At 39.4% G+C, this 12,948-nt stretch overlaps 2 protein-coding genes across 2 annotated transcripts in view; one reads left to right on the top strand and one right to left on the bottom strand.

Moving 5' to 3' along the window:
* Positions 1-12,948, bottom strand: part of LOC101310948 (putative disease resistance protein At3g14460-like) — a 192,395-nt gene that overhangs the window by 55,317 nt on the left and 124,130 nt on the right. The window lies entirely within an intron of this gene.
* LOC101306089 (pectinesterase 2-like) lies at positions 6,038-7,960 on the top strand. Its single transcript, XM_004307769.1, has 2 exons — positions 6,038-6,761; positions 7,149-7,960. The coding sequence occupies exons 1-2, from the start codon at positions 6,074-6,076 to the stop codon at positions 7,838-7,840; spliced, it is 1,380 nt and encodes a 459-aa protein (XP_004307817.1). The 5' UTR covers positions 6,038-6,073; the 3' UTR covers positions 7,841-7,960.

Below are 12,948 nucleotides of genomic sequence, written 5' to 3'. Positions count from 1 at the left end.
CACACCACCGATTTCCGGATGCAGATGGTTCAGGTTGCCCTCGAGAGAGCCCTCAGTGCTAAATCATACGCCTCGCAGTTCGAGACGAACTGCGAAAGCAAGCCGCAAAAGGCTGCGTGGAGCGACTGCTTGAAGCTTTTCGACAACACCGTCCACCAGCTCAACCGCACCCTGCAAGGCCTAGACACCAAGCACAAAAAGAACTGCACCAATTTTGACGCACAGACTTGGCTCAGCGCCGCCCTCACTAACATTCACACTTGCAGAGACGGATCCAAGGAACTGAACGTGTCCGACTTCATAAACCCTATTTACATGTCCAACAACAATGTGTCCGAGCTTATTAGCAACGGTTTGGCAATTGGTTCACAACTTCTGGAGAAAGAAAATCGAACAACTTCTCTAGGGCATGATGATGAGTCTTATCCCAGTTGGCTTTCCAACCACGACAGGAGGCTATTGGCAGCTACTTCGATCAAGGCTAACCTCGTGGTGGCGAAAGATGGGTCAGGGCACTTTCGGACCGTCCAGGCGGCATTAGATTTGGCCGCAAAGCGAAAAAGAATGACTAGATTTATCATCCATGTGAAGAAAGGTGTTTATAGGGAGAACATTGAGGTTGCCAACACCAACACTAACATCATGCTGGTTGGTGATAGCTTGAGGTATACGATTATCACAGGTAGCAGAAGTGTAAAAGGAGGTTACACTACTTATAACTCTGCCACAGCAGGTATGTAATCTCTCTCTCATTATTAGAACTCAAAGTTAAAGCTTCCCCTAGAGCAAAACTAGCTAGTTGAAAATCATTGAAGTTCTAATGAAATCATACTCTAGTGTGGACTAAGCAACTGTAACGTTACAGGCAAGTCACATACCATTGAAAAGCTTAGTATTAATCTAATCACAATTGTTCAAAATGAAATATCACTCTAAACAGTTTAGTTTTCTTGAATATGACTTCTCTTCTGTTCAAAATATTACTTTAGGCATTGACGGGCCTGGCTTCATTGCGCGCGGCATCACATTCAGCAACACCGCCGGAGCAATAAAAGGACAAGCGGTGGCACTACGATCCAGCTCCGATCTTTCAGTATTCTACCGTTGCGCCTTCATGGGCTACCAAGACACTCTCATGGTCCACTCTCAGAGACAATTCTACAGAGAATGTTACATCTACGGCACCATAGACTTCATATTTGGTAACGCTGCTGTTGTTTTCCAGAGTTGCTTAATCTATGTAAGAAAACCCTTATGGGGACAAGTCAATGTCATCACAGCTCAAGCACGAAATGACCCGTTTCAAAACACGGCTATTTCAATCCATAACTCTCAAGTCCGGGCTGCGCCGGACCTTAAGCCAGTGGTTCGATACTATAAGACATACTTAGGCCGGCCGTGGATGCAGTATTCGCGGGTTGTCTTCATGAAATGTTACCTTGACAGCCTGATCAACCCGGCAGGTTGGCTGGAATGGCAAAGGACCAACTTTGCTCTAAGCACTTTGTATTATGGGGAGTACAAGAATTTTGGTCCTGCCTCGTCGACCAGATACAGGGTCAAGTGGCCTGGTTTTCATGTCATTACTAGTGCAAATGTGGCAACATCATTCACCGTCGGAAACCTTATCGCCGGTCGATCGTGGCTGCCCTCCACCAGTGTTCCGTTCACGTCAGGCCTGTGATCATATCCTGGCCTAGCTATATGTATAGTATCATTGGTTGTGTTTTAATTAATTTATAAATTTGGGAGAAACATTATTTGTGGTGGTTATTGGATTTTTGTACATTTATAGTACATTCTCAAAGTTGAAGAAACTATTTATTGGCCGAAGAAGAAACACTTTCATCTTCATATATGTGATTTTGAATGTAATCTTTGGAATCTTCATAGTGCTTGGGCTATGTTAGTTTGGGCCTGCCTGGTTTGGGCTTTGTGTATTCTTCCATGTCGTTTGTTGGTCGTGTATTCTTTCATGTCCTTCGTGTAATTTTTATTTTTTTTTAATGCTCTTACAATATTGTTTTAACCTTTAATTTAAGATCTTTGCTACTGTGCTTTGCCCAAAAACATAATAATCATAGAACACAGAATGTTTGAGTCTGCGTTTGTGGAATAACAATGGCTCCGAATACTTGGATTTGAAGAAATGATTGTTTTGGGTATAAGTGTGTAAAGCATTTACTTAAGCCATGCCATAGATTACGAAAGAGGATAGATTAAGTAATAGATTAACGATGACTTGCACATATATGCATAATGAGAATCTGATTAATTAGATGTATGCAATGGCGGACCCAAGATTTTATAATGGGGTGGGCTAGAATTTTTATTTTTATTAATATGGAGTAAATTTAATTACATATGGGCTAAATTTGAAAATTTAAGGTTGGGCTAGTTTTTAATTTTTAGCCTTTTCAATTAAACTTTAACTAGAAATGTAGTTTTTTAACTAACGTGTACTAATTTATGTAAAAAATGGACTAAGTTTAATAACATATAGGCTAAAATTAGAAATTTGAGGTGGGCTAATTTTTAATTTGTAGCATTTTAAACTAAAATTTAGCTAGAAATATATGTTTTTTTCGAAATTTGAGGTGGGCTGTAACCCACCGGAGCCAATGTGTAGGTACGCCTTTGGATGTATGTATCAGTTGGACAAACCCCACAAGACGAGGTCAACTACATGATCTATGCACCCAAAAATGGTTTCGTCTTCACACAAATGCAAAATCGGTGGCATATATAAAATTAAGAAGCAACTTAGAAAGCAACATTTTCCTGGGCTAGTTACCAGATATTTTTTCAGTGAATTCCGCAACAGGATTGGAGTAGTTCATCATATCAGGATAATTTGTTGGATATTAATTTTGTAACCTTTCCCTAATTATCAGAATGTTCATATGCATGGCTTTCTAAAATATTTGTTCTATCGTGCATATTTGGCTAATTATTCGAATTCTCCGGTTTTTCATTTAGTTTAATTACATCAAGATTTAGTTTAATTACATCAAGCAATTTTAGCTGCATTACTCTGAATAGTGAGAGTATACCGTATACGTAAGTTATTAGGAAGTGTGTCATCTTCAAGTTCAAGATGTAACCAAGAAACAATTCATGTCGATTCTATCTCTAAAAAGATCGAATCGTCACCATTTTATGATTAAGTTTAATTTGGAACAAATATTGGATCTTAATTAACGTACATTGATCTAGAAATACTCCACAGTACTGGTCGAATGTGCAGATACGTATTTCTTGATTTTATTCATGTCTATCCTTTCTGCGGTGGGATTAATTAGCAAACAATATGGTGGATTAGTCTTTTGGTTTTGTTTTTTGTACACTAGTAAATTGTCCAACCTTTGTACATTGTGGCAGATTTGGCTGCCTGCACCAGAATTTGCCAGGACACGAATGATTTGCATATAATGATTTTGGTAGTTAGACAAATGATCACAAATAATATTAAGTCGTTAAGCATGTATGTTCAATCAGGAGGAAAATCCTAGTTTACGTGGTGGTTCACCATTATTGTCCAGATAGCTAGATATATAGTCGCAGGAATCAACATTTATTCATTTGTTTCTCTTGAATTATATATTTTCACCTGTTTGTATTACAATTCTGTGTACGTATGAATTCTGAGATTATTGATCGAGCTAATTATTAACAATAAGAAACCGTCCGTAGCGTTGAAACGCGTCGATCACTAGCTAATTCATAGAATGCTTCTTTAATTAATTATCAGAATATTCAAAGTCAGCAAGTTACAAAAATTAAGGTCCAAAATCCAGCTGTGGAAGAACATAATTTAAAGTCTACTATGAAAATTAATAATCGTATTCCCTACAAGTAGAGACTTGGTGGAGAGAAAATTTGCTCACCTTAATTAGATAGCTATAGGGTGGCCAGAAAATTATATCCTCAATTAATCAAGGAGCCCAGTGTTTTGAGAAGCTGTACCTTTCAGGACTATAAAATTCATACTCTAATAATTTGTTTTGAATTAGTATATCATTTATAACTATTTTCTGGTTTACTTTTCAATCAAAGCATGAGATAGCTAGGTCTCCTTAGGAATCCAATTAACAGGTGAAGCTTCTATCAGGTTAGTTTCTTAAGTGGGATTACATCAAAAATTCTTCTACGCATCAAGGTGCAAGTGAACCGAACAGCTAATTTGATATGTAATATTTTGATCTGATCATCCATGTCGCATTATCATGCATGTATTATAATAACGTTAACACAATTGAAACCCAAAAAAAAATAGTTCTAAGTGTTTCCAACACAGGAGGTGAGGACTTGAGGTCGAATAAGAGGTACACTTATATATTATGAGCGCTTAATTTGATCGGATCAAAAATAAAAATGAAAGGAAATAATTTATGGTATCTGGTCTTCATTGGATATTCGTATACAGCGATTTAAGGACTTGCACATTAATGGTGCAAATGCATCTTAGTGCATATAATCCGCTCCGGGATTACATACCCAAATTATGTTTATTTTGAATTTGGTACGTGTACCAATACTATATATGAATGTTTTAATCTATATGCCCAATTCCACTTTTGATAGACGATTTCATACCTTCAAAAATTAATATGTCTGATCGATGATATTACGGTTTGTTTATGGTTGTGATCAATTATCGGTGGAGGTGATTTATTCATGGTTTGTCTATTCTGTATCCTAAAGAAAAGATCCTAATTCTATTTCTAAATTTCCGTCACAGACGGAGAAACCACTTTTCAGTACATAAAGCGGTATCTAATGAAATCAACGTTTTTAGCACGAGACTAAAATCCCTACCGCAATATGATGAGAAGCTATTCTTCCCGGAACGAATTAATGGATCAAAACCCTACACACGAGTCGAAGACCATGCCAAGAAGTGGGGTGACCTATTTATCAACCAAACATTCTTCTCAGAACAGCTAGTTCCGGCCAATCTGGGTTATCTGAAGGAAGAAAGATAGAACCAGATGCGTTATTGAAGAAAGTTCCAAAAATAATTTCTTTTATCTGCCCACCACACTAACAATAGGATTGGGAGACTTCTTGGTTCTTCATGATATTGCTCTTGGTTGAGAGATTGTGACGCGATGAGATAGAATGCAATAGAAACACTTGATATTGATCCGGATTTAGATGCTTAAGTGGAATTGGGGCATCTCAGAATTAAACGTGAAGAGCCTACTAAAAGAACACAGGTTGATACATATTGCTCTGTTGCTTTTTCATGTTTATCTTACTTGACTGACTGTAAGATTAAGTTACCATATAAATCTTGATTTAACATATTTTAACTCGCTATATATATCTTCTTGGAAAGATGAGCCTCTCATTGTTTATAATGTAGTGATAGACTTCTAGCACGTCTTTGTGGCGTCGTTAAACTCATCCTCAATCACCACTTTTCTTTTCTGACGGTACAAAATCTCTGTGTAGGTTTGATTCTACTTTGAAAGGAATATTACACAGATTAATTCCAACCAGGTTGCCTAGCTATAACATGTACGCATTCAAATTCAAGTGCTTGACATGTTCATCAATCGCCTGTCAAAGTTGAACGAACTTTCAAAAACAGTATCCTGGAAACGATAACTATTATATGTAAGAAATCATTTGCTAGCTACTTAGAAGGTACCATGCACATATATATATTCAACGGTAAGACAAGGATTGAGAATCTCTCTATTGTTATTTTGCGTTGATTTCTATTATCTTACTATTGATCCATCTCCATCCTCCATGTTCATATTAACCAAAGTCCAATCCCCGCTGTCCTTATCTACCTATACATCCAAATCCCTATATATATAATCACCAAAGTTCCCAATGAAAAACACAAAACCCTCACAACCTTGCTCATCCAAGTGATCCAACAATGGCGACCAAGCTAAGCTCTTTTGTTCTCTGCCTCTCCTTGGCTCTACTATCCTCCACAGCCTTTTCCAGTGTTCTCTCCACCGGCTTAGATTACTGGTGCAGCAAAACCCCATACCCTGCAGCTTGCAAAGCCAACTTCGCCCATGACCCAAAACACTACTCCATCCCCAAAAAGATGTCCGACTTCAAGAAAATCTCCATCCAATCCACAATAGAAAACGCCCTCAAAACACAGAGCCACAACAAATGGCTAGGGCAGAAATGCAGAACCGAAAAAGAAAAGGCGGCATGGTCCGATTGTCTAAAGCTCTACGAAGAATCCATCTCTCTCCTCAACCGTACAGTCGACCCTAACACCAAATGCACCGAGTTCGACTCGCAGACATGGCTGAGTACTGCCCTAACTAACCTCGAAACATGCCGCGCCGGGTTCGTTGAGCTTGGAGTGTCCGACTTTGTGCTACCGCTCATGTCTAACAACGTCTCCAAGCTCATTAGCAATACTTTATCTATCAACAACGGTTCGAGTGCTCCAGCAGTGACAAACCAATATACGGAGGGTTTTCCGTCTTGGGTTAAGCCCGGTGTCCGAAGATTACTTCAGTCTACACCGGCCGCCAACGTGGTGGTTGCGCAAGACGGGTCGGGTAACTACAAAACCATCAAGGAAGCTTTGGATGCTGCGGCGAAGAGGAGCGGAAGTCAGAGGTTTGTGATACGTGTGAAAAGTGGGGTTTACAAGGAAAACCTTGAGATTAAGTTGAAGAATATTTATCTGCTCGGAGATGGGTTGAGATCTACTATCATCACCGGTAGCCGGAGTGTTGTCGGTGGTTCGACGACTTTCAACTCTGCAACTGTTGGTAAGAAACTTTCTCCATTCCTTAAAGTCACTAGCGTTATGAAAATGTCAACGAGACGAAAATCAAGTACAAGTAATCAAAACCAATAAATATTTCCACCTCTAGAAGCCCTAGAAGTTCGACATTATGTGTGCCATATATCCTTTCATTGATGCTAACTAATATTGTGCACTTATTGAACAAAGTATATTTCCGCTGCTGCATAAGTCAGCATTCGAAATTAGATTGAAATACTATCAGATTAAGCCGTGTTAATATAAGATATTTACAAGCTGTGTACTAAAGACTGTCTGGTTAATGTAAGAAAAACGGTTATTATTACGGCTTATGCCGTGTGACACCTATAAACCAAGTTTCTAACACGATCATGATACTTTTGTAATGCAGCGGTAACCGGAGATGGCTTCATTGCTCGTGGAATAACATTCCGGAACACAGCAGGACCACAAAATCATCAAGCCGTAGCGCTCCGATCAGGCGCTGATCTCTCAGTCTTCTACCGTTGTAGCTTCGAAGGCTACCAAGACACCCTCTACACCCATTCTCAACGTCAATTCTACAAAGAATGCTACATATACGGCACCGTAGACTTCATCTTTGGTAACGCCGCGGTGGTCCTCCAAAATTGCATGATCTACGCAAGAAAACCCATGAGTGGTCAAAAGAACACAATCACTGCCCAAGGCCGTACCGACCCTAACCAAAACACAGGCATTTCGATCCACGATTCTCGAATCATGGCCGCCGCAGACCTTGCACCGGTGATCAAATCGGTCAAGACGTTCCTAGGAAGGCCGTGGAAGACGTATTCACGTACGGTCTTTTTACAGAGTTACCTGGACAGTTTGGTTGATCCAGCTGGGTGGTTAGAATGGGATGGTAACTTTGCTCTGAAAACTTTATACTATGGAGAGTACAAGAACAAGGGACCTGGTTCTGGGACGAGTGGCAGGGTTAAGTGGGGTGGTTATCGTGTGATTACTAGTTCATCAGAAGCCTCCAAGTTTACAGTTGGTAACCTCATTGCTGGAAGCTCATGGCTGCCCGCAACTGGTGTGCCCTTCACTTCTGGCCTCTGAATAATTACATCAAATTAACTTGTAGTTTGTTACGTGTGCATGTAAATCTGCCTCTTTGGCAGTTCAATTGTATTGTTCTTTAATTTTTTGTAAACCTAGATAATTAATGTATTGTACTTCATTTTTTTCGAATTACTAATGTAACACACCTACTCAGTCAGTATTCATACCGAGGTTCACAATAGTATCACAATAAAGACAGAATACTCTCCCGCCGCAGGCGCATAAACCGGAAGGCCCCTCAACCTCCAGCAAAATGGCTAGAAATGAATGAAATGTATCAGACAACGAATCCAGGGATTCTCACTGGATCACAATGGGCCTTCTTGCAATTCTCTAATACAAACATCGGGCTTTACTCGGAAATAGATGGTTTTCATGTATAACCCACAATCAAACAAGAATCAAGGGACTTCTAACCACACCCCAACATCTTATAACTACACCCAACTCACTTACATTGCGGGGTAAGTTGTTGGGAACATGCAATCGATGGTGAACAGCAGCTCACTAATTTGCATAAGTGCAATTTTGCTTTGTGCTTATAAATATTAGGTGATTCATCTTAGATAGTGACTCAATATAGTTCTAATCATTTCAGCTTTCACTCTCCTAGCTTTATTTGTTGTCATTTCTTATTCACATGATCATGGTTATCATAGGCATTACAATTTTCGAGGTGACATATAAACCAAAATTCAATCATATATTATACTGTTATACAATTATTTTAATTTTAGGTAAGGACTTTTGCATTTTATACAAGTGACAACTAAACATAGAACACAATTATTTACAATCATGATACTCTTAAGTCAATAGATATTTTTCCTTCTCCTTTTCTGGGAATAGCCTAATGAAGAAGCACATATTAAATTATACGCTATGTGTAGCACCAATGAGTGTTGTATTTTCTACATCAATTAACCGCATAAACATATAAATAAACGTTTGATTGAATGAATTAATAGCCATTTACGTATTTATCCATCGATAACAGTGACCCTGTTTGATTATTATTTATTCGCCGTCAAATTTAACTTCGTCTCTTCCACGCATTTTAAGCCCTCCATTTCCCCTCTTTTCCATATATCTTTCAGCTTTCTTAGTATAAGTTCCTATCAATTTATCTTACAAAATCACCTAGTCTAACCACTCCCAAATCTCATTAGCATTATTCAATACTTCTTTTCCTTGAATAGAAAGGGATAATCCGTAAAATTATACAAAGGAATTGACAGTGTATCAAAACACAGGTCCTACGAATCAGTGGCCGATCCGAGGGGGTCCAAGAGAGCATAGGCATGATTAGATATAAACAGCGACATCTAAGTGGGGCCCGACCAGTATTACCGAAGCCGCTTCCCTCATTGGTTGCGGTCAAGTTCAGCCACCCAAATTGTGCCACGTCACCAACAAGGGATTTGTACCGTCCATCTAAACATTGGGACGGGAACAATGATGATACACATCCGTCATCATGAGTATACGGACCAACCTCTTTCATCATGTCTTCTACAAGCTCGTCTAGCTACTTCTTCCATTCCCACTTGGCTCATCTCCATGGATTCAAATCTTTGCAAAGATCTTTTTCAAAATTTGTATGAGGATCCAAGTTCCGTAATTCGATAATGTACCATAATCATCGTTTAGACTTCATTATTCAAACCAAGTTATACGATATCTTCACGTTTTTGTTTGATCGATACCTTATCAGGTTATTGCAGTTAACAAAACTCAAAATATCATTGAACTTTAAAAAATAAATAAAAAAAATCATTGAACTTGAGGTTCATACTCAATTGCATCGTATAAGTTACATTTGGGCATCATTAATGGTTCCAATGGTTTTTACTTTATATCGCTTCACAAATTTACCCATTAATCTCGGTGAATTAATTTCTTTGTTTCACTCAACAGTTTCACTGTGGGGACTTTTCAGCGTAAGAACGCACGTGGTTAAAAAATACTTCTTTGCCTTTTTGGGCTGGCGAAGGGGTGCAGCTGCTGACACCGCCCAGTCAGAGTGACAGGTGTGGGCCTCTTCCAAAACCTTCCAAAAGCCCAATTCATGGGACCTACCAAACCCCGCTTCGGGACATCTGGTGGGTCCATCTCCCCTCAACTTGCGAGCTCAATCATAGCGGCTAGCCCACGCCGGATCAGCAAGCCGCCAGACCATCATTCCCTCTGTTGGGCCCCACTTTCCACCACAGATGGTTGTCGCGGTTTCTCTGCAGCACCGGCCTGATCTAGCTCGGCTCAGCCTGCTAAGCCGCGGCTAGTATTTGGAGGACTGTCTCTATCAGGAGGTTGAACGCCGGTTAGTGGGCCCAACCTCCCTTAACCGCTCGTGCAGAGCTAACTAACAAGGAGGTCCACTGATAAAGAATGGAGAACACAGATTTAACAAATAGCTACACGCCACGTGTACACCCGTGCAGTTGCTCTTTCATTATTACCCTTTACTTTGTATACTTTTTACATTAGGGTTGTTTTCGAGTCCAGAACGGAACGGGGAAAGTGAAACGTAGAACTGCCGAGCTGTTGAAACGGAGCTTGAGCTCCGTAACGGCTGACTCAGCTGACAGTCGTATATAAAAACCGCGTAGAATGATGACGGTAGAAACGTATTGATCACGAGCAAGATTGCTGAACTCATTGAAATGGGGGTTAGGATTATAGAGGAGGGGTGGTAATAATTTAACCTAAGCTAAAGGTTTTACTGTATATTGAAATAATCTACTAATTTCTGTGCTGGGTTTAACACGACTGTGCTAACCTCACCCACAATTGCACTCAAAATACATGGTACTGTCGAAAGCATTCATGAAAGCTCATGCTAAATAGAAATGGATGTGTTTAAAAGCTCCTAGAACAGCACTTTAAGTTGCTGGGATGTTGATGAAGTATGATTCTGGATGATAATTATATGAAAACATGATGGATTAAAATGGTTTTGAGCTAGCTAGAACCATATCCACCGAACCAAATCACGACTTTCTTCAAAAACAATTGATAAACCATGCATATCGCAAAGCTCAATTTCCACTTTAATTATAAGAGTAATTATAGAACTGAACAAACTTACTGATCATGCATTAACCAAACTAAAGGTCATTGAGATCAATAGAACAAACTTAATAACCATTTTGGACCCAGAAAAGAGAATGTAATGAGAGATAAATTAACCCTAGCTAGCTCTTTCGCACAGTAGTGTTGCCAATGACTGATCTGAATAATCACTAGTCCAGAGTGTACACGTGTCGCTGCCCCACAAGAGTGTCATGGAAAATACCATGAAACCGTGGGTCACATTGACACAGCTACAGGCCGGGAACATCATCATCGTCATTTTATTGCAGAGAAGACTTAGAATGCCATGGAGGGGGCGGAAGAAATGGTAGGGACTAGGAATGGAGACGAAGTTGATGATAGGGCCACCATGCCTCATCTGTGCAACCCCAGCTTTTTGGCTGGTTGCTGTTCCATTACGTCACAGTACCCGCCCATATAATCTTTTTTTTTTCTAGCTTAATTTTTTTAGGGATCTTGTTCTACACTCTCAAGGGGGGCTTGAATTGGCTTTTTAAGATTGGTGACTAGTCTCTGTTAGTTGCTTCTATCAGACTCGCAGAGAGATAGAGAGCTCAGAAGAGAAAGACATTCATTCATTCTTTCTTGTTTGGGTCTCTATCAGTTGCGGGTAGAGGTGGCAGTAGAGAGAGGCTTTGCTTCCTGCTCTTGATCGGCCAATTTTGCGCCACAATTTCTTTCTCTCCCGCCCAAATCTTTCCCACCAATCCAGCTTATTCCGATAATGAGAGTGAGAGATAAGGAGAGCTTAAGGCATTGATGAGAAGCTTTGTGTTTTTTTAATAGTACCTGATATTTGGTGGCGTTTTAGGGTTTTGCTTCTCTTATTTAACCCTACTCTCTTCTCCATTTTTCCATTCGTCAACTTTTTCCTTTCTTGTGCTCTCATCCTCGGGATCGATACCCGACAACTCGCGCCACAATATCCTTTGGCCAAAGCGTTATTTTGGGGACCAGAAAACCAAGTGCGGGCGCGAGTTCAATTCCCGAGGGTAGTACTCATGCATCACCATACATGTTTCTGGTTTTGCCGTCTTTGTTTATTTTGCTTTGTCTGGTTTTTAATTTTGCTTTCTTTGTGCTTATTAGGAGTGAAGAGTTTATCAGAAGCCACAAGCATAAACAAAGAACGAGTAAGCTAGCTACAGGTTGATTCATAATACCATTCAACACCTTTGAAGAAGAGGAAGGATTTAGTTTCCTGTTTTGGAGGAAGATTGAAACACTGCCCAGATCTGTGCTGGATTTAAGAAGGTACAGACTATAATCTGTCAGCTCTTTCTTGTTCATCTTTTTATCTCAATGATACATTCGTCTCTATCTATTCTTCATCTTTCTATAAGATCGATCAATCTTGGAGTTAGAGGGTTAATTCAGCTAGTTAGGGCACTAGGAGGTTTGGTTTACTGTGATGATCGATCACCATATATCTAAAATACTGTGTTCTGGACTTGTATCTGATGTCTCAAAATTTTCTCGGAATGATCATATATCTGTAATCTTTTGGCTAGGTTTCAAACTTTTTCAATCGATCTGTTTTTCTAGATAGATTGTGATCATTTAGTACCATCCGAGAAGTACAAGTGGCCTCTGGTAATTATTAGTGATTATGATTAACATGTATGTCCTGTAATGCTGGTAACTGATAAAGTAATTTCTCGGCATAACTGAGGATCTACCAAGAGAAGCAGTGATCAATAAGAGCTTTCTTTGATTAATAAACTGTATTGTTCATGATTAAACGCCACTTTTCATCATCTCATGCACAAAAAAAGTGAGATTTCGGGATTATTTCCCACAGGTCAACTGCTTTATAAGATATTTAGGCATAATTCAACGAACTTTTAGAATCATCAAATTTATAATCTCAGTGATCATAGTTCATTTCGGAAAACCAGACAAATTAAAGTCTGGGATAATATATCGAGTACAATTAGATTTACTTTATCATATCATGCATTACATACTTGTCTTCAAAGATACTACACTGCAGACATATCGACTTTGAGGAA

This window comes from Fragaria vesca, linkage group LG7 (assembly GCF_000184155.1).
Source record: "Fragaria vesca subsp. vesca linkage group LG7, FraVesHawaii_1.0, whole genome shotgun sequence".
Classification (NCBI taxonomy): Eukaryota; Viridiplantae; Streptophyta; class Magnoliopsida; order Rosales; family Rosaceae; genus Fragaria; species Fragaria vesca.
The sequence above is the reverse complement of the archived record's forward strand: the minus strand, read 5'-3'. Positions and strand labels throughout refer to the sequence as shown.